At 34.8% G+C, this 22104-nt stretch overlaps 3 protein-coding genes across 4 annotated transcripts; all 3 read right to left on the bottom strand.

Annotated features, from left to right (window-relative positions):
* Nucleotides 1–391: 391 nt before the first annotated feature.
* On the bottom strand, nt 392–8756 carry LOC114385177. Of its 2 annotated transcripts, none has more exons than XR_003660853.1 (7): nt 8076–8756; nt 7105–7489; nt 5092–6479; nt 4752–4865; nt 4275–4429; nt 1683–1783; nt 392–788 (listed from the first exon to the last, which is right to left on the bottom strand). XR_003660853.1 is itself a non-coding variant. In XM_028345183.1 (7 exons), the coding sequence occupies exons 1-6, from the start codon at nt 8475–8477 to the stop codon at nt 1735–1737; spliced, it is 2493 nt and encodes an 830-aa protein (XP_028200984.1). In that variant the 5' UTR covers nt 8478–8756; the 3' UTR covers nt 392–789; nt 1686–1734. The 2 variants fall into 2 exon arrangements, 1 of the variants encoding a protein (XP_028200984.1); XM_028345183.1 differs by having other exon boundaries at nt 392–789; nt 1686–1783.
* A 967-nt stretch (nt 8757–9723) lies between these two features.
* On the bottom strand, nt 9724–14536 carry LOC114385143 (putative BPI/LBP family protein At1g04970). Its single transcript, XM_028345135.1, has 6 exons — nt 13826–14536; nt 13064–13203; nt 12428–12782; nt 11586–11834; nt 11113–11238; nt 9724–10281 (listed from the first exon to the last, which is right to left on the bottom strand). Exons 1-6 carry the CDS (start codon nt 14225–14227, stop codon nt 10078–10080), a joined length of 1476 nt encoding a protein of 491 aa, XP_028200936.1. The 5' UTR covers nt 14228–14536; the 3' UTR covers nt 9724–10077.
* Nucleotides 14537–16260: 1724 nt separating this feature from the next.
* LOC114385086 (serine/threonine-protein phosphatase PP-X isozyme 2) lies at nt 16261–21387 on the bottom strand. Its single transcript, XM_028345056.1, has 8 exons — nt 21149–21387; nt 20548–20700; nt 19661–19723; nt 19438–19523; nt 17680–17755; nt 17325–17593; nt 17162–17240; nt 16261–16805 (listed from the first exon to the last, which is right to left on the bottom strand). Exons 1-8 carry the CDS (start codon nt 21296–21298, stop codon nt 16755–16757), a joined length of 927 nt encoding a protein of 308 aa, XP_028200857.1. The 5' UTR covers nt 21299–21387; the 3' UTR covers nt 16261–16754.
* Between the last annotated feature and the right edge of the window lie 717 nt (nt 21388–22104).

Here is a 22104-nt window from a genome sequence, read left to right as displayed (position 1 = left end):
AACAATGTTTAATAGTATTAGTATTTAGTAGTCGTACCGTCTAGTCGTACAAAAACTCCCTGTTGCATTACACACAATACAAAGTGCAAACGAAATGAATCTCGAGATCGACCCACTGCAAGAGAGTTTTTGCACGACTAATGATGGACGCGAAGTTAGCAGGATTCAAATTCTTAACCCAAAATTCAGCATTAAGAAAATAGTTTCATGTTTGAAAAGAGAAGTGAATATACTTGACTCAATCAATATCATTTTATTATTAAGTGGACGATTTGAACATATTTTATTAAAACACCTGCCGTAAACAAACCATGACCCAATACTAAAGCTCAGCCAGCAGAATCTAGAAACACCTAGGCGATAGCTAGAAAAATCATCACGGGTCGCCAAATTGATAACGAAATTGCCAAGGTTATGCATTTTAGAAGAAATGGCTTTTGTACAAATGAAGTATCTTACAATTCAGCAAACTAAGGGAACTACACTGATCTAATTCAAAGATAATAATGTAATTATTGGGCCTAAAGAGCCTAATGCCCAAAAAAGAATTATACAGAATGAATATCTATCGGGAAAAAAAAAAACTACCAAAGCGAAAGCTAAACTAAGCAGTCCACAGACTCAGCTACATATTTTACATCAAAAGCAATTTATGCTGAAATGATAGAACATTCTTGTACGAGGAGGCAATGTTGCTGCAATGTGCCTTATAATGGGTCTCAAGTGAATCTTAATGCATGCTCAATTACCCATACAATAAATATCCTGTTCGAAACCCCACCAAATACCTGTATCCAAACAGAAGCACATCAAAGATCAACACAGGAACTGGGACGGAGAGAATCAAGACCCACCAAATACCGCTTTTAACATCCCTTCATATATGTCTTCAAAATTATTAAGGATTAAGTGTGGATGCATCATATTTTAGGCAAAAAAAGGCAGCCAGATATTAAAAAACTGCATCGTCCAAGTTTATCTATAACACCAAAATGTTATGCATTTTTCAATTTACCTAGTTAACTATTGTTTCAGGCTTTATAAATGAAAAGAAGGAAATATATAAATGAAAAGTAGATTCACAACTTAATGTCCATGATGCTAAAATGCCTACAATAAATTAATCAAGTGGGCTCATGTTTATTGCTTCCTCTATATTCATCTGTTCTTGCTCGGTTCCAAGCTAGAATTCACTTCTGTTCAATTCAGGTATCTTCTCTTAAAAAATATCTTCAATGTTAAGTTCAAAACCTTTAAGACAGTAGTAGGCTAATTTCTGTTTGAAACGACTTGAAAGTCCTATTTGTTTTTTTTTTATCAGCTGAAAGTCCTATTTGTTAGTTATGATTGTTAATTTGTTGTCCCAAATTTCCAATTATTTTTCCCTTGTTGTTCCAATTTAATTGCTTTATCATGGATAAGAAGAATGTGATTATCACATTATCATGTTTGGATTCTATGAATTTTATTATTATTTTTGAAATAGTAGAAACTAGCAGGTTTACAAGTCAAAGCTTCAGAAATAAATTCAACCCAAATTCAGGAATATAAACCCCAACCCATTGTTCCCACGATTTTACTAAGGCACACAAGTGATCTAAGGGGATAGAAATATTCAGTAGATACATTGGGGTATAAAAAAGTTTCAGCCGACAATTTGGACAGGTAGGTCAAATACTCACCACAAAAATTGCGCCATGTAGGAATCACAAAACATATACGTCCAAGACATAATCAACTGATTACAGGTTGAAATAACTTCTTGAATTCGTCATAAAACCACCTGCAAAACAAGTCAAATCACTTGAGACACCTCAAAACAAAAAGAAGAGAAGAAAAATTGAAAAGGCCAAAATATTAACTCTGATTTTATTCAGATTTTGTCCAGTTTGATTAATAATAGTGTGGATATACCAGTAGATTATAATAGCTACACTGGTAGTCGGATAGTGAAGGTAAGAACCTTTAAACAATGAATTCAATATTTGATTTCAAAACCAGTAGAGTTAAGCATCTAAAACACAAAATGATGCAAGAAACAGCAATGAAATAGAATAGCATTTATTTGCATTCCAAGCTTATGAAATAACTTCATCAGAACATAAATAAATAGACTAGCAAAGCCACATATTTCCTAAAACTTGGACTAACTGAATGCCAAATATTGGGTTAGCCCATATGTATCTCTTTTTGTCAATGGCCAGTTAAAGTAAAGTACTCAGATTAGACTCATGGATTATGTTGGTCTTGTTAGCCCTGTAATGTTTTCCGAGATGAGTAGGTTAACCAATGTTGTTATCAAAAGAGGCCGTTACCAAGGTAATTAATAGTGTGCAATAGGAGCAGAATGGCCACTGGGCATTACAGCCACATCCAGTGTTGTTAAATAGCCACTACAGCAGCGCTATAGTGCTATTGCGTTATGGAATTCCTTGGATCCACAATCATGACTTCATCCACTATTGCGGCTGCTATGGGCGTTGTGGTTGAGGCATGAACCCTGCATCCTCTTGTCATCTTCGGCAAGTCTCCAGCCAATTTAAGTTTTGAATTTATAATATGTCAATTTTAGGCATTTTTTTACTTGCATACAACTTATTTTTATGCATATATCTTAATTCAACTGCTATGTGACTTTTGTTATTTGCCTGTGACACTATCTGCTATATGATATAGCAGATTATTAGCTTTCCGCCATTTTCTGCAATCCACAATTGATAACACTGGCCACATTGTTGTATGGCATTTTTGGGGTCACAGCCAAATCTCAACATTTTCAGACATAATCACAGCACGATTGTTATGGGCTTCAAAAACCCAATTTTGCCCCTGCAGTAGTTTCGTTTAGGAGGAGGGTGGGTTAAGGGTGAAAAGGACATTTACTCAGGTCATGCATAAAACAAAAACAAAAAAACTACCCCCCAGCAGCAACGCACCAACACCCTCCTCTTTCTTTCTCTTGTCAAAAGACATCCTCTTCTCTTGCCCACCCACCCACACCAGAGATGACCTTTTCTCCGGGCGACTGCCATAACAGTGCAGGCTGCTCTTCTTTCTTCCCCACATTCCACCTGTTTCCAAGGTAATTAATATGACACCATAGCACCTCAGAGCAGCCGCTGGGCCCCACAGCCACATCCTTGCATGGCATTTTGGGGGTCAAAGCTGTCACAACCAAATTGCAAGCTTTTCACGTGCAATCACAGCACAATTGTGATGTGTTTCAAAACCCAATTTTGCCCCCTGCAGTAGTGTTGTTTTGGGGTGCAAATGGCACTTACCCTGGTCATACATAAAACTAACACCCCACCCCCCCCCCCCCCAAAAAAAAAAAAAATCAGCAGCAATGACACCAACACCCTCCTCTTCTCCAAAGATGTCACTTTCTCTTCCCCCCCCCAACCCTCACTCAGCAGGGACAACTCTTCTCAGGTGACTGCAAGTACAGTTCAGCCTGCTATTCTTTCTTTGCAATTTCATTTCAGTCTTTGGCTTCCAGAATGTGCTATCCCACCCACTATGGCGTATCTGGGGTTGGTCGCTAGGTTGATTACAAGGGTTTGCATGAGAATGAAGGGAGTTTGCTTCATCATATACATGAAAGTCCTTGTTTGTGATTGTCTGCCAGGTTAAATTGACAATTAAGCTTTCTTGTATTCATTCTTTTCCAGGTAAGGTAATTATCTCAAAATTACGAAGTTTTTCCATTTTTCCCTTTTGAACCAAAATTTCATCAAATTGAAATCAAAATAGAAAAACATGACATATTCTTAATGCTCAGTCATATTGGCAAGCAGCATGAAAATGTGTTTCAATTTCCAATTTTCCACCACCAATTGACAAGCCTAAACGATAATTAAAAGCATTTTATCTCCCTTTTCATACTCAGCTATTTGTTTCATTTCCCTGTTTTCTATCATTTTCTACCAAGAATACCATGCGATAAATTATAATCATATTTTCTACTTGATGGCTGCATTACAAATACGAAAATTGTATAAAAATTCGTACCCCATTGCCCAGAGGCTCTTCGCTATGCGAAGGTATGGGGGAGGGATATTGTACGCAGCCTTACCCTTGCATATGCAAAGAGGCTGTTTCCGGATTCGAACCCATGACCAACAAGTCACCAAGGCACAACTTTACCGCTGCACCAGGGCTCGCCCTCAAATACGAAAATTGTATAAAACTATAAATTGAATGAAACAGGCACAAAGAAAAACAAAACGAAATAAAAACTCTCTAGAATGATGGATGAATATAAAGAAACAAACCTGCAAAGGAAAATGGGCTGCACTTTAGAAGTTTCCTCAATTCCTAACTGACATCGCATGTCATTTTCTTGTTTAAATTTATCAGATGGGAGGACTTCACATGGCCCTCGAATAGAGTTAGCCATTTCAGTTCTATCACCATTAGATTCATAAACCTTCAACAAAGAAAACATATAAGAAAATATCCATATGCAATATATGGTTCTGAATGGTGAGCATGTCCAAGATGTGGAGCATTATCATTTGATTGGAATATCAAACAAAATAGAAATTAACTGTATAGATTACAAGTTCAAACCAATAAACAGTTTATGGAGTATAAGTGCATGTAAGCCAATCTAGCTTTAGATAAAAACTGATAGTTAACATACCAATGACAAACTTCCACACTTGCATGAATGCATTTATATCCATCTAATAAAAAAGACACATTTATTTATAATTTTATATATAAAGCTGTATGTATAAAAAAAATACCTCGTTGACTTCAGATATACACGGATGACCAATATTCCCTGGCAAATCATCAGGAAAGTAGCAGTTTGTCACCTTAACCCACTTTAACCCAGTTTTGCAATCTTCCCACATAGACTGAAAATAAAAATGGAATAAATCCCTATGTTAAAGTTCTATAAATTTATAAAAATAACAATCCACACAAGGGTTCAAATCAATCAAAACAAAACAGAAGCAATTAAGTACACCAAAAACAACTTTTTTGGTATTCATATCTACTTCACAATTTTTCAGATAAAGTTCTACAGGTATGACATAATCAACTGCTAGACTATAGTGGAAAGCATGATGATTTGCTTGCCTGGAGTTTAGAAGGAGTTAGTTTCCCATGGCTGGTGGGGAAAAGAGCATGACCCTGCAGCCTATATGTTACTCCATCAATACAACAAGATTGGTAATACTTTTTCTCATCTACTAGTTGTACTACATCACCAATCCATTCTACTGCATGTGAACTATCTGAAGATAATGCAGAGTGCTGTGTACCGTCAGTATTAGTTCCAGAAGTTCCAACAAAATTTGCAAGTGCAGCATCTTGGTCATCACGCTTAATATCATAAGTTAAACTTTTTCCTCCATGAAATTCCTTCTGTTTATTATTCATAATATTATGGTCGACATGTTTATCTGATGATACTTCAGGATTGTCTTGTGACATTGTATGTTCAACTTGAAAATCTTGTGATGATTGCAAATCTTCACACTTAGCTGGCTCAGATAATTTAGGAAGAGACTCAGATTCCAAAGTCTCTTTACCAGTCAAAACCTTAGAATTTATTTGTTGAACAGAATTTTTACCTAGCAAGCAAGGGGAAGGACTAGAAGCTGCACTAAGAGATTTCATAGAGTTGTTTGGATCAGGCTTCTTATCAATAGCTTCAATGGTGGATGAAATGTTAGTCCCTTGCATATCTTTGGTATCTGGTATCCTTGATTCAGATGACAGCTCAACATTGTGATTGCCACCGCAAACAGTTTGAACAGAGCTCCCATTTGTTGCTAACGTTTGTGGGATGACCTTTGGATCTATGTTCTCTACTTTCTTCTCAGAACAAGGTAGAATGCCACCTGTATTAGAAGGCAATTTTGGTGGTGTGTTCGAGGATCTCATCACACGACCATATTTTGGAGGCAAAGGCTTTCCACCACTTAAACTCAAGCACCTCATACAGTGCCAATCAACTCTATTATGAATTCCTCTCAAGACTGATGGCTGCAGGCACTTCAAGTGAAATCCCTTTTCACAAGCATCACAGAGAAGTACAGTATCAACCTCATTGACACTGAGCTCACACATCTGACAAGTGAAAGCCTTATTCATATAGTCCCTTGATGGAGGAGTCCACGTGGGATGGACAGGAAGCTTTGGTTGTAACACTTTCTGGACAATCTTAGCAATGTCAGTGTGACTAGGAATCAAAGGAGGCTGAACAATGTTTGTGGCCTGCAATGGCTGGTGCACACTAGGTAAAGTTCCAGGGGCTGTTTGAGTGATAAATGGTTTAAAGCTCGGGTCTGTTGTTATTTGTGGTCCTGCCCTTGATACAGTTATGTCAGGTGTTCCTTCAACCTTGACAGAGTTCTGAACAGGCACCTTGTTTTCTGATGCACTTCTAGCTAATGAAGCAGCTTGACTCTGTATAGACCATGTTGGAGCATTCACCAAAGGTTGGTTTGCTGATGAATTTGCTACAGTTAAAAAGTTCTAACATTCAGTTGCCAGTTCCAATTTCATGACTAAAATGTCATTAAGATACACTCATACACATTATAAAGATACAATAGAGGATAGACTACCACCTTTAGCTGGAAAAAAAAACACGAGAAGAAAATGCCAATAGATATTTAAAACCTTAATGCCAGCTTTCCATGACAGATACATACAAATAATAGAGATTGAAGGAGAAAAAAGACAAATGAAGGTAGTTTAATTCCAGACTCTTTAAAGACAAGGAAAAGGGAACAACATCTGCTAGGAGATTATATCCATTCAATAACCTCACAATAGACCAATTCACCTAGATATACACCAATTCAGTCAACTTTCAAAGTTCATCATGCATCACTCCATGGTTAACATTAAAGAAACTCCTGTAAGTATTCATCCATAAAATTACAGCACTTTATTCTGAACATTCACTTAATGTTATGTGTTTTATTGCTTCACAGTAAAATAAAATTCATGTCAATGTGTTCAATTCACATTCCATCATTCAATGTAAACATATTGCACTGTAAATCATTCATCAATCGCAAATGTAACTACAGCAATCCTTGGAAGTTGGATCCAGTGAGGAGCTTCAGAGGACAATACCTTGGACTTGCAGCATGTAAGGAGACCCATTTGATCCTCCATCAACTTTGAACTGTGGGTGTTCAACTTTAGGCAATGCTAAAGAAGATGCATTTCTCCCCAAGTGACTGCCAGGCATCACACCAGAAACCACTGGTGGTCTTACTTCATTGCTGATCACTTGATACTGCAATGCTGCAGAAGATCCCACAGAAACATGGGCAGGAATAGACACTATGGCACCCATAGAAGGGATTGATGGGTGGCTTGATTTATCAGAAGGAAAAATTCGAACATGTGATGGCACACGATTGTCAACTGGTCCAACAATGTTTGTTTGCAAGGGCTGAGAGGTGTGAGTTGTAGAAGGTGTAGAAGGTGCAGAAATTTTCTTTGCTTCTTCCATCTGGGAACCAAAATGATAGTAAATAAAGAGAAAATAAAGGAGAAAAAACTAACCAAAGGAAATGGCATAGCATCCTTCTTAGCATTACATGCATATTGGTATACAATAATCTGGCCAAAGATTCCTTTTTCCTCCATAAAAAAAAATACAAAACAATTGCATAAGAATCAGGTGAATTTCGTAGTGCTAGGAACACTACATTCTTAGTGTGTGTTTGGTAATGCGTTGACAACACACATTACCCTCGTTTTCAGGTCAATATTGAGGGAAAAAAAATTGTAGAAGCCACATGTCGTTGCTTCTAAATTACACGTGCGGGATGCATATCCAAACACACTGCTATCCTCATTTGCCTAACTCGGACACATTCACAACAATCAAGATAGACATAATAGTATTCCTTAAGCACCTATCATAACAAATAATTCAAAACAACCAATACACATTTTAACTTGAGCAGTTCCGCTTAATGAGATGATATTTCTTTTAATTCTACATATATGCTCACTAAATAACAAAATGAGTAAGTCAAAAGCATGGGGAGTGTTAATTGAGCAGAGAGAGCGAGAGAGAGAGGGTTGGTTACCTTCCACTTAGCATGGGAATACCTCTCGGCAATGGACATCTTGGGAGTTCGAAACCCTAATCTCTGGTCCTTGAGCTTGAAGTTCAATCCGAGATCCTCAATGACGGTGCCAATAGCTTCCCTGGTGACAATATCCTTCGGAGCCAAACCCTCGCAGAGGCTGGCGAGCTTGGCGCGAGCCTCCCTCATGAGCTCGACCTCGGCGTCGGAGGGCTTTCTCCCCGCGCGCACCGTGGCCATGGTGGAGAGAACCAGCACAATCTCCGCCACTCTCTTGAATTCAGCGCCTTGGTCGAATTTAGGTTTCTTGGCGCAGCGCTCGTCGGAGTCCCCGTTCTGAAGCGGCGGAGGCTGCTGCTGCTGCTCCATCTCCGGATGGGGATCGGAGACGGCCTCCTCCATGGAAGGGGAAACCCTAGAGAGAGAGAGAGAGAGAGAGAGAGAGGGAAAGGAAAAGAAAGAGGTTTGAATTGAAAGGGTTAATTAAAATTTTGGCGGGTAAGTGTGTGTGTTTGAGAAATGAGATGGAAGAAGGTGAGTGTAAGTAATTAGGTGCTGGGATGGGTTAATAGTAGTGAGTTGAAAGAAATAGAACGAGTTGAGTTGAGTTCGGATGGCTGACCAGAGCGATCCCTAGCGAGAAAGAGAGAGAGAGACGCCCACAGAATACAAAAATAAAGGGGCTTTTGGCTAATTACCTATATTTTAACTCCTACCCACCCACCCAACTCGTAACGCGACTCACCGAGTTTCCACTTTCCAGATCACCATTTAATTAGCATCTTATTTCGTATAGATTAAATGTATAAATTATATTTAGATTTATATAACAAATAATTTAAATTCAGATATAATTCTTTTTACCAATAGTAATTTAATTTGAAAATTATTAAAATTTAATTCAGATAAATTGAAATAAAAGAAAACAAATTGAAATAAATAAAAAAGATCTATTTATTTGTGATTTTTCTTGTCCATTCATGTAAAATATTCTAGCCGATGATAAGTTAAAAATACTCTACATAAAAACAATGAAATTACTTAGATAAACATCAAGTTCAAGATATTTATCAAGTTGAAATTACTTCAAGTTAAAGTTATTTTCATTGAAGTCGAGTTAAAGATATTTCATATAAGACCATGATAAAGTTACTATAGTTCATGCATTCAATGTTTATTTTTTATTTTTTTATCAAATATCTCCATATAATCTAGCATTTTTCTAAAAAAAAGATCAATCTCTAATTAGTAGGCAAAAGAGATATCCTTAATGCACTTCAAAAAAAGTTGGTTAAAGATGAAATTAAAATTTATTCGTATATTCTTTGGAGAATTTGAGACCTAAAATTCTTATTGGTTTGAGATTGCATATAACATAACTCAAAAGTAAAGTTTTGGAGTTCTAAGCCAACAGACTTGGATATCAAAGATAATCCAGAGCAAACAATGGCATCACACATGCTAAGACACCTAATCTACGATGCCATACAAAATATGAAATCGTAAATATAAAGTGTATGCTAAGATGCATTTCTTATTAAGCTGGAACAAGATTGTTTTCTGTAAATATACACGTGGTCTATAAAAGAAAAATGTATCTATGCTCCAACACATTGTTATTATAGTTGTTTCGCTCATTGGATAGTAGTGAAGAAATAAATGTTTCTATTTTAAAAAATAGTTTTTGTTAATACTTGGGAAAACAAAAATATTAATCTATGTATGATGTATCCAAACAAAAGTTAATATATTATTTTCACAAATTTACATATAAAAATACCATTCCCTGATTAAAAAAACTGCAGAGCATTCCAAATCAAATAAGGACGTTTGACTATTGGCAGTTTTTCCATGTAATCTTCAGGACAGCATGATTTACAATAGGTAAAATCCAGAGCTACACCAATGTTCATGTCATTCACTCTTCATAGCCATCTTGACAAGTTGCTCATTACCTTATTACCACTTAGTACACTAAGCAGACAGATCTCTGAGAGCATGTTTATGATACATAAGCTGGTAGTTGTTGGAGATAGTAGTCTCTTGAGAAAGAAACATCACTACACACAGTAATCCATGGGGGAGCATACAATATACGAGCATTCTTAATGGAAAAACCATTAAGAATTGGCAGTGGAATTCCTCTCAATAACTGCGAGTTTAGGTATGGTATGAGGACAGTCTTGAGGACGGTTGATGTCACTGACTGTAAATGTTTACACAGTTAAAGAGTAAGATTCATCATAATAGCCTCGATATACAATCACTAAGGTTTAACAATCATATATGTGAAAATATAAATGGAGTGGTTGTGTACAGGAGATGGAATTACATATGTGCTAAACCATGTGCAGAATTTTGGTTTATGAAAGGCTAAAGGTTGTAAATGGGTTGAAAAGTTCTTGATGGTTGGTACACGTTATCCGCTTATTAAATTATTGCCAGGAAAAAAAGATACTGCATGTCTACCCCCTCCCCTGGGGTCTTTCCCTCAAACTATGGCAGTGTTGTCATTTGTAATATTTTGGAAATAGACCAAAACATAAACCTGGCACCTTTAATATATCATATATGTTTAACAAATGGTTGGCAAATGTGTCACTTTTGCAGTTCACATGACAATGAATCACGTTTGTATACCACTGTGGTCTCTCTAATTGAAACAGAAAACACTCATGGGTTGATCTAGAATAGTCCCTAAAAAAAGAAGGAATTATTTGTTCGTATTGTTAAATTTCATCCAATTAGTAGTTAAGGTAGTTTGGACACATACTAATAAGGCCACTAGAAGAAGCACTGGTTAGGAGAGTAGATTGCATGGTTTTTATTCCTATGAAAAAGGGGGAGAGAAGACCAAGATGGACATTGGAGAAAGTTGTTCAAAAGGATCTCATGATGAATGATATCTCTGAAGTTTGGTCTTTAATTGGGCCGAATGGTGTCATATAATTCATATAGCTGACTAGTGGGATAAGGCTTTTGTTGTTGTTCAATTTCATATCAAAATAAAAAGCTGAATACATTTATTCCAATATACCTGAATCAAATTCATGTGCAGTTTCCCTATTTTACTCCATTTCAAGTACGTGGAAAACTTTCTCAATTTAAGCCAACCGGCAAGATTGTTTCCTACGATTTCCACAGCACAAGAGGCACTAAAATCCTGTACCAATAACAAAGATTAATGGACTTGTTAGACAAGATAATAATCATGTGTCATGGCTACCTCTTTAAACACTACAAAATAAAGAACTTTTAAGAAATAGTATAATCTTAGGCATGGACAAAAAAAAGTAGGCAACTCTGAAAACTTAATCAGAAGATCAATACAAGGTTATATGTGTGTGTGTGCACGCGATAACATGATGACAAAAATGGTGGAAAGCTTGAATTTCATATAGCTTGGTCAGAATGTAGACACAGTATATTATGAGGGATGGCTATTTAAACAGTGCAAGCTTCATAAAATTTTAAACTATCTACTTCAATATTGACTTCATTAAAGCATACCACCGAGATGCATGCAACAGGTATGACTTCACCATCTTCCAGAACATCAATTGTTATGTCTATGAAAATGTTGACACCGACATCTTTGTTTGTCACTTGTATATCTGGTGGAGAAGATACAGACATATTAAGATTCATGTCGTCATTTGGATATTTTTTGTATAATTGTGGAATAAGGAATCTCCATTCAGCAGTGTTCAAAAGGGCCTGATCAGGGAGTTCATCAACAATCCATTGCATACTATCAGCCTGAGCAAAAGAACAACAAACTATCGAAATTATATTTCAGTTTATAATAACATGAAAGTATCCAACGTAAAAGCTCGAAGCGCAAAATGTTAATTGGAGCAACCCAATTAATGCTTATAGCCTAATCAGCATCAGCACTACTATTTTAATCTTTTTCTCATAAAGCATCAACCCAATTAATACATAAAGTCTAATCTGCATCAGCAACACAAGGTCTATTTGATGTCAGTAAGTAATACTTTTTTCCAAATTCAGAGCAATTCCAACAAAAGGTTCCATGACCAACCTTAATGATTAAAGAACTCAGTCCACTAATATGTATGAATAAATGATGCAAGAAAGCATGCAAACTGTGGAACAACAAAGAAATTGTTTCTTCTGCAGAATCTAAATAATGCCAAAGCCTAAAGAAATAAGCTAATGCATTACGATCCACTTGAAATATATTACGGTGGAAGAAATGCAACAAGTAATATGATACTATTATACATCACAGATATAGCTTAAACTGAAAAGCGGAAGGGGGGAAAGAGAAAACTCCATTTATTGGACTAAGCAATGAAAAAAAAAGGGTAAAAACTTCAGAAACTTACAGTGAAATAAACCAAGGAACCGGATTTGAAAACACTTTCGTGTAATGAAATTGTTATCATCTTTGGTGAACTGTCACCACAGGAAGCAGAAAGGTCTGATCCTCTGCGGTAAGCTTGAGGTACCAAAACTTCATTTCTCCCTGTGAATAAACCATTAATTTCTAATTCAATAGCAGAATCACTCAGCACTGGATTGTCCACGAAAGAAACATTTAGAGCAGCAGTTTCGTCTAATGGGATTGTTTTTGGAAGAGATTGCAATAAAAGGTCAAGAGTTGATATCCCCTCATTTATTTTCTTAGAAATTGCCTCTTCAACTGCAGATGCTATATTTCCTGCAAAAGCATCTACTAGCCTGCAAAAAAATAGAAATATAGCTTTATATTCCCAGAATAGTTTTTGTTGCAAAAGATAACGGAAACACTTTTATCTGGCCTCCCAGATTCAGGTCCCACACTAAAGATTAAAGTATTACAGAAAAATTGAAACATAGCTCTGGGACTATAGCTGTCGGCCAAAGGTCTCCCCATGGAATTGTGAAGCCTTAATCAGCAATAAAAGAACATAATTGTCTAAGATAGAGCATGTGTAAGAATTCCTAATTATCAAAAACCATGGCTTAAGAAGGTTCCTTACACTTGGTAAAGCCAAGCTGCTCCACCATGCAACTTTATAGATAAATCTCTAACATGACATCCAGAATCCAGCAGAATCAACTTAAGAGTTCCTTCTTGGTTCCTTAAATTCACAGTAAGTCCCACTTGCAAATCATTAACCTTCCAACATAGCACAACACTATAGAATGAGGAATATAATTGACTAAACAGGTATAAAAAATTAATTATTTGCACAAAAGTACATTACTCACTCGGGGTTTTGGCTATCAGATACTGAAATAAATGTCTTTTATTGTCCATCTCAAGACCACGTCTCTTTCTTTCTTTTTTTAATATCTCCATTCCCTAGTTTCAATTATACTGAATTGGTAGGCCTTAACAAGTTGGTCTTACACCAATTGCAAGACGCGGAAAATGCAATTTCAACCATAACCTCTTTATAGCTTCCGTAGTACTACAACAAGGCTAACTAATTTTTTATAAAAATAACCAAATTCAGGAAAACATTTATTATTTAGTTCAAGGTCAACCTTTCTTAATTAAAACACAATGCAACAAAGCAAATTATAAGCCATCAAACAAAAAGATGAAGAGTTTAATTTTTACAATCAACCAATTAGAAATCATGGTTAATATAATTTTTAAGGTAGTTATTATAAAAGTCAACAAATTTATTATACATGATGTAAAACACTTTACAATATTAGTCAGTAAACTATTTACTCAAAGATAAAAGTTATAGTATGCAGTATAAAATTAAAGTAATATTCTAGATTCATACCTTTACAGTAGCAGTTCCACTGTCCGAAATTCCAATTGGAACTAACCAACTGCTAACAGAGTACCTCCACTTCAAACTCAAGTCAGCAGTGGCACCTGAAACGACAAGAGCAATGCCTGTCTCTCCAGTATTAACAGATGAAGAATTAACTTGGATATCATTGATAGTGATGTCAGAAAGAACCACTTTGGCTTTTCCAACAAGAGGGACTTGCACAGTCTTCTCAATCTGTGGCAGCTGAGACTGAACAATAGAGGCAACAGCTTGGTCTATCAGAATATCCTTGGCAAAATCAAGCCCCTTATCAGATATGACCACAGAGATGAAACCCTCTTCATCACCACTTGTGGAGGATGAAAGGAACAGAAGGGATAGAAGAAGAAAACAAATTGAGGGTGCCATTCAATTTTGCAGGTGTGAGGGATCAAACCAATATCTTTAAGCAGACCAAGTTATTGAATCTTGAGCAAAACAAGTTTTGACTAGAGCATGGTTAATTCTTCATGTTTATCCAGTGAAAGATGAAAACTTAAACACACCCATATGATGAAATACCATACCAAGGGAAACAGTTATACAAGTTTTCTTACTATTTTATCTGTGGAATAATGAATTATATCGTATTGGATTGAAGCTGAGTTTGTTTAAACAACGACCAGGAACAGCAACTGTGAATGGAGACGTAGCAAGAAGTGGTTGGTTTCGGATTTTTTGTTAAAAAAATCAGTATTAAATTGACATTGAGATGGCATAGTAGTGATCATTGATTAATATAATGACATGTGAGCTCGAGACCCACGCGACCTGTAAGTTTTCATTTTCAATTAAATATGTTTTTGATTTTGTAAGTTAGTATTTTTTATTTTTGTTTGCTATGAGTATATTTTTATAATTCTAAGTTGTAATTTTTGTATTTTTTTTTATTTTTGTTTCCTATGAATTTATTTTTATAATTCTAAGTTGTTATTTTTATATTTTAATGTTTATAAGTTTTTATTTTGATTTTTAGTCCTTATAAGTTTATGATTTTTAATTTTAGTCACTTTAAGATTTTAATTTTTAATTTATAATTTCTATAAATTCATGTTTTGATGAATTGAAAATAAATAAAATATCTTACATAGATCATAATTGATAAAAATATTAACTTATAGAAAATAAAATTAAAATTAAAAAAAAAATAAAAAGACCAAAATTAAAAACACTAACTTATAACAACAAAATTATATTTAACTCTTCTAATTTCTAACTTTTGAACATGCATTGTTTCACAATATTCCCATTCTTGAACCTACATGGTTTAACTTTGGTTTAACTTTACTCTTGCACAAGTACATACAACTCAACTAAGTAAATAAAAAGTTGTTTTATAGTTTTGCCTTGATTTTTCTTTAACGTGAGATAGTAATTGAAAAGAGTAATGTTGTATCCTTCTACTCTATCATGATGCTACTTTATACGGTAAGTATAGAATAAAACTAAATATATTTAATGTCTTGAAAATATAAAAAAATTTAAACTTAGCATAACAAGATAAAATAAAAGGATATAACATTCGTAATTGAAAATACACATGCACCTCATTCTTATCCATGCCGACGGCATCCGAGAGCACCTCATATATAGAGGGGCATGAATTAGTTATAGCTTTAATTTTGGATTTCTTCTTTTGTTAAATTCACATTTTTAATCTTTTATTTTTAAATAAAGACATTTGATTTTTTATTTTAAAAATTGTGTAATTTTAGACCAATCATCAATTTTGTCTACATTAATTTCTTTTATTTCTTATATTTTGATTAACTTAATCTATTTTAAAATATATGATCAAAATTACATATTAAACAAAAAAGATAAACCAAAATCATATTTTAAGTTTTTATTTATTTTTTAAATATTACTCAACTTATCACACTTTAATAACTCAGACTTTTGGCTAAAAAAAATACAATAACTCGGATTTCCAATGCCAATGTAATCTAATGAAAGTTAAACTTTTTTGCATGATTGAACTGGGATAAATCATCATTTAGTTAAGTTGGCTTTCCTAGTCATAAGCTTTGCATTCTAGGTTTTCTCACGCTTTCTTGTCTTCTCAGGCTTCAAGCATTTTACACATCAGCAAAAGCTCAATAAATTACTGCTACCCTTTCACACAATAAAAATATGTTTCTGTCCGTGTATATTTTAAGAATTTTTCTAAATTAATTTAAATAAAAACAAATTGTTTAAATTAAGGGGAAATTAATTTTAAAAATTAAAAAATTAATTAAGAATTGATAGGAAAAATTAATTTTAAGTCCTGTGTTCCCCATATTCTTTTTGTGGATTAGTAACACTAATGCTCACGAAAAATTTAAAAAATATGGAAAGAAACAATTCCGATATATTTTATTAGAAAGAGGACCCTTTTCATTGACAAGTGAACCTTCAAATTCAAATTCCGGCATGGCAATATTTCAGTACCAACCACCAGGTTTAAAATTTGGGCAATAATACATTTACACGAACTACATAAATTGAAGAAAATAAAATTTTATGGCCCAAACTTTATAATCAAAACTCAACCAGTGGGTTTTTTCCACAGATTATATATTTGGAAAGTTATTTCCCAATATTCCCTAATCCAATCCAATCCGTCCTAATCAAGTTTTCATATATGCAAACGTCATTTTCCCTCTAAACCCTCTGTCCATCACAGCTTTCGAATGAACAAAGGTAATAACAACATATTGCAAATCACATACAAATTCACAATACTGCTATGATACTAAAGATGGTTGAAGCAGACGGATGGGATGCAGAACTCCTGCCTCCAGAACTGATTTGTCCTTCACTGATTCCTCCCAAGTCAGACATCATCATCTCCTTGATTCAAGTTTCCCACATCAATTTGAGCATGTAGATTATAGAAACAAAGAAATCCACTTCATAAAAAGTAATCTGGTGCTGGTTTCTTAGCAGGTGTTCCTCTTGATTCCTACATTCCATTAAAATTAAAAAAATTGAAAATCAATTGACAAATTTCACAATTAAATTTCCACGAGATCATATGTTAACGAAGAACAAGGAACACCAATTGTTAGCTTAAACATGCAAAGATAGTGCAATCCAAATGAAAACAAACTGATAAGTAAACAAAGTAGGATAAAACACATTCTTATAGTACTGAACCCAAGGTCACATGAAAGCATATTCTTAATCACATGAATCAATGAATTTGACAATATAGAGAGATTGAAGCTCATATTGCTACAACTTGTGAAAATTGGTATAGCACACTCTGCGTAGGGAATTCATAATGGAAATAAATATCAGGTGACTTTGCCTACAAACCTGTGGAGCAGCTTCAAACACCCGGAACTGCTTATTAAGATTTCCATCCAACTCCAGAATTGCAGCTACATTGCCACATCTATGACAAAGATGAAACGTGTCTTACTAAAAACATAGAACACAAATAAGAAAAAACATTTTAATAAATTAGTGGATCAGGTACCTGTAGCAATAATTTGGAGCTGACCAGACAGTAACTATCTGGTTATTGAACATCCATTTATATCCTTCCATTACCAACTGATGTGCACGACATATATAGTCAATGTTATTTGAGTGGTTAAAGGAAGTAACAACACTGCCACCAAATAAGTAACCAGCACCGCGGGGACTAAGACCCCAGTTATCCACAATATCTTCAGGATCTGACCATAGAAGGTCACACATGGCACCATCATGAGGTACTTCTTGCTTCCGATCAATAGTTCGTATCTAGATATCAACAATAAATCATATAAAAAAATATTGCTAGTGTACAATCTAAACAAAAACAAACAAATTAGGGTAAATTTCCTGACCTGATCCAGTGTTGAAATGGCAGGAGAAAGACCACCATGAACACTGAAAATCTTGTTTTCAATTAGAGCGGACAAGCTGCAGTTTGTCGTTATCGACATACGACACTATTAGCGGAAGAGTCAAGCTATACCAATTAAATCTGTAAATGCAGCTAGGTTGTCTTACAAGCAACTTGACACAAGAATGTTTCCATTTATACCTCTTGTCTCTTAATTTTTGGTTATTTCTATGCACAAGAAACACTAGCATTTTAACACTTTTTTCGACACTCCTCAATGTTGTTAAAATAGAGATTCTATCGAGGATCGAGAAGCAATGAAAGATCATAAACCATGTGATTGTATACGGATTAAAAAATCCTACCAAAAATATAAGAGCGTAATAATACCACAAGATGCATAATTAATTAAGACGCATAATAATACCACAAGACTTAGATAACAATTCAGATATTTATTTTGTAGTAATTTTTTATTAATAATGCATCTCGTTTTATATTTGATAATGATTTCGGGGGAGGGGGGAGCAGATGGCGTACTGGACTTAGAAGCCAGTCCAAAGATTAAAAAGACATACATTAAATGAAGGCCCAAATCAAGCCCAATTCACACTACTTTTATAAGCCAAAAAATTGTGGACAGGGAAGATGATCGGATTGAATCAGAAATGCTCTAACGAGAAGCAGAGAACAGAACCACTCAACACTGAATCACTAGCCACTACAAAGATCAGAACAGAGAAACACTCCAACCCAAGTCAAAATGGGTTCCAAACAAGAACAGAGACTGAAGATAAGTATGGTTACCAAGGTCGAACACAAACAGAGAAAACAGGGAAAATTCTCAATTTCAGGTAAGCCAAGCCAAAACGAGCTTCAAATAGAGAATAGATGGCAGAGACAAGTTCGAATAGAGGGAGATCGCTTGATTGGAGTGTCACATGAAGAAAAGGGGGAGAGATTAGGGCAAATATATAATCTTTTCCCCACCAGTTCATAAAACCTAGCCCACAATTTCACGGCACACTCTGCAACTCGTTGAGGATAGATCATTCCAAAAGCTTGTGACCTGGCACTGTAATCCCACTCGTACAATTCTACATCTAATCAAGAGCACAGAATAGCCACAAAACTAGATCATACGATCCTACAGGTAAGATTGACAACACTGCTCTCTTTATTATTGAATTGAATCCCATTATATAATACACATAATTTACTTAATAATGGAAGGAGTGTTTCGAAAAGAGTATTAAATATTTGCTAGCATTTTCAGTCTATACATTTATTAGACAAGGTTGTCAAAATAACCAATCAATGGATTTTAAAAGCACCCTCTCAAACTTCTTTCCCTTTCAAAATAAATGAAGACAAGAGACATAAAGCATCCTTCCTATTTTAACCCAGCTCAAGTCCACCCAAACCCCTTTCCCTCTTAAAATAGAAAGGGAATGTTTACATTCTGCAAGTAATTTCAAGCATGAATTAGACACTTGAAAGAATAATAAAGAAAAGTAATCCAGAATTTTTTTTCCAGAACAATAATTTCAAAGAAAAACAAAACAAGCAGTCCCTGTGCCCGTAAAACAAACAGACACTACAAGTAACGAAAGAGGAATTAGCAATGGCATGGCATGGAAAACACAATTTGCAGTGAGAAAACCATTTCAGAATTTTTACAGCAAATCAAGAAACTCTTAAGGAGAAGTAGCTCCCGATGCAAGACTCAAATCTGGTGATCTATCAGATATTAGCAAACCTTAAGTAGTCGAATATATCGGTACAATATCTCCAGACATTGACTGAACCATATTTTCGAAGGCACTCATCATAGAATCCATACACCTGTCAAGTGATGGAAATTGAATAAGTATTCTGGAGTCATAAAATGTTGGGAAAATTTTTAGTGTCTTTCCCACTTTTCTTGATCATGATTACGAAAAGGACTTATTTCTTTTTTCTAATTTAGCTGATAGACTAACCTGGGTGATCTGACGGCTTTCATGGTTTCCCCTAATGAGTGTTATCCGATCCGGATACCTCACCTGATTGTATGCCATTAATTAGTTACAACAATAACGAATAAAATGAAAGAAACATCATTAAGAGCACAAAAAGAATGAGTAGTCAACATCTGACAGAACCTAGTAGTCAAAAGTCAGAAAAAACTTTATCTTTTGTTTTTCTTCTTTAGTTCTTTTAGAAAAATCATAAGAAAAAGAATTCATCAAGAGACAAAGTAGAAAGAATGAGGACAGTAAATCCTCTCAGAAAATAGATTAAAGAAAACAGCATAGACAAAAGAACATAAGCTCAAAAGGAAAGAGTAGTCCTTCATATTATAAACAAACGAGTCCCTAGAGCAAGCAAATAAAATCCTGTCTGACGAGATTGAAAGGACAAAACTGCTGAATAAATTTCAGTGTATTCAAATCCACCAAACAACAGCCAAAAGAACAAAATTCAAAATTTTATTCTACTTTTTATTGACAAAACCTTAGTACCAGAACAGATTAATAAAGCATCACCAATAACAAAGCATCCTTACATTACTCACACTATCCCATAGAAAAAACTTGTAGAATTTCATTCCAGCAGTAGCAAAATGTGTTCTCAAAAAAGAAAAAAAATTGAAAAAGTTAACACAAAAACAATAAATGCAGTGACCACCAAGCCCATGGCTCGGAGACCAACCACACTTCTGTGATAATCATAGGTTAAACTGACTGGGACGTTTTTTTAAAATGTCAAAAGGCAGCCAAAACAGATCTAACATACAGAAAAAAAAAAAGAGCATAAAATAAACACATAAACCACAGAAGATGCTTCTAACTTGCAGTTTTATAAGAGAAGAAGAATAAATTATCACCTTAAGAGCGAGCAGAAGCAGAAACGTTTCAACCGAGTAAAACCCTCTATCAACAAAATCCCCCAGAAACAAATAGTTAGTTTTGGGGCAATCCCCTCCTACTTTGAAAAGCTCCTTCATGTCATAAAACTGACCGTGAATATCACCACATATCTACACAAAGACCAAGACAACCAACAAAACTAATCAGTTGAAAACAACAAAAACCAGAAGCAGAATCATAAAGAAGAATGAACACAGCAGAGTAGACCCCAAATGCACAGTAACAGAAAAAAAAAATGAAAAAAAAAACTTTTTGTGTGCCCCATGACACTCTGAACACAGAACAAAGCACAAAACAACGAATTTTGTAAATAGGTCAAAATAAAGAGACACAAAAAACACCAAATCCCCATGAAAGAATGACACCTAACCTTTCTCTCATCACTATATACGACATTTATAGCAAGCCCTATATAGATTGAAGTCCCAAGTAAAGTAGTTATCAACTAACTAATCGTATTGAACTAAAATCCAACGAGGTAATTTTGTTGAGTGTGAGAGCTGAAATCATAAGTAAATCGAAACCCAGAAAGAGGAAAAAGGGAAAAGAGTGACGAACGGTGACAGGGGCGTCGACCCTTTGAACGTTGCTCTCTTCGACAAGGATTTCCATGGCTTTGAGGCAAAGCGCCTTCACTTCAGACTCCTTAAGAGGCTCACACCTCTTCAACTGCTCTATTTGCCTGTCCAGGTCTGAAGATGATGACATCTCTCTCTCTCTCTCTCTCTGCAACCCCTTCTCCCCCCCTCTCCTCTCTTCTCTTCTCTTGTGCTTCAATCTTTTCCCTTTTTACAATCACCCTCTTTATTTTCTAATATATTTCCAAATTACTCACTTTTCATCTTTTTTTTAATAGAGTTCTGCACCAGATCTCTTTTTAATTCCCTCTCTACCTTTTTTTTTTTTAATTTGGATACCTCTCGGTCGAGAATCAAGATTAATTTCTCTACTTAAAAAAAATCAATTTATGACCAAGAATTAGGATTAATTGTTGATATTTCTCAATAGATGTTCTTTGGTGACATGAGATTGAAACCCTAATGATGCTAGTCATATTGCACCATGTTGATAATATTTTTTTCTATTACAATAAAAAAAAAATTATAATATCTTTTTTAAAATAAATAATAAATATTTGAAATAAGGTAAACCAATATTTATTGTTTGAAATAAGGTAAACCAATATTTATAAAATTTGATGTAATAATTAATAAATGTTTAGGTTATTAAAGTCATTGTTCAAAATTGTATTTCTAATCAAAATAATTGACAATAAAAAAAAACTTAATTTCTTTTTACACATGCAACTAGAAATTGAAAAAGCAGCTGTCAAATTTTTTTTTGAAATGCAACCAAGAATCAAATGTTGATAAGTGAGCTTTGACGATAAAATCACGATGGACAACCATTATCCGGGTGAAAATGTGAAAAATTGAAGTAATTTAATGTTGTTTCACATTCATGATGATTTTTATCACAATTATGATCCATCCCAAAGTGACCTCTAACACGCA

Source organism: Glycine soja, chromosome 14 (genome assembly GCF_004193775.1).
Source record: "Glycine soja cultivar W05 chromosome 14, ASM419377v2, whole genome shotgun sequence".
NCBI lineage: Eukaryota > Viridiplantae > Streptophyta > Magnoliopsida > Fabales > Fabaceae > Glycine > Glycine soja.
The sequence above is the reverse complement of the archived record's forward strand: the minus strand, read 5'-3'. Positions and strand labels throughout refer to the sequence as shown.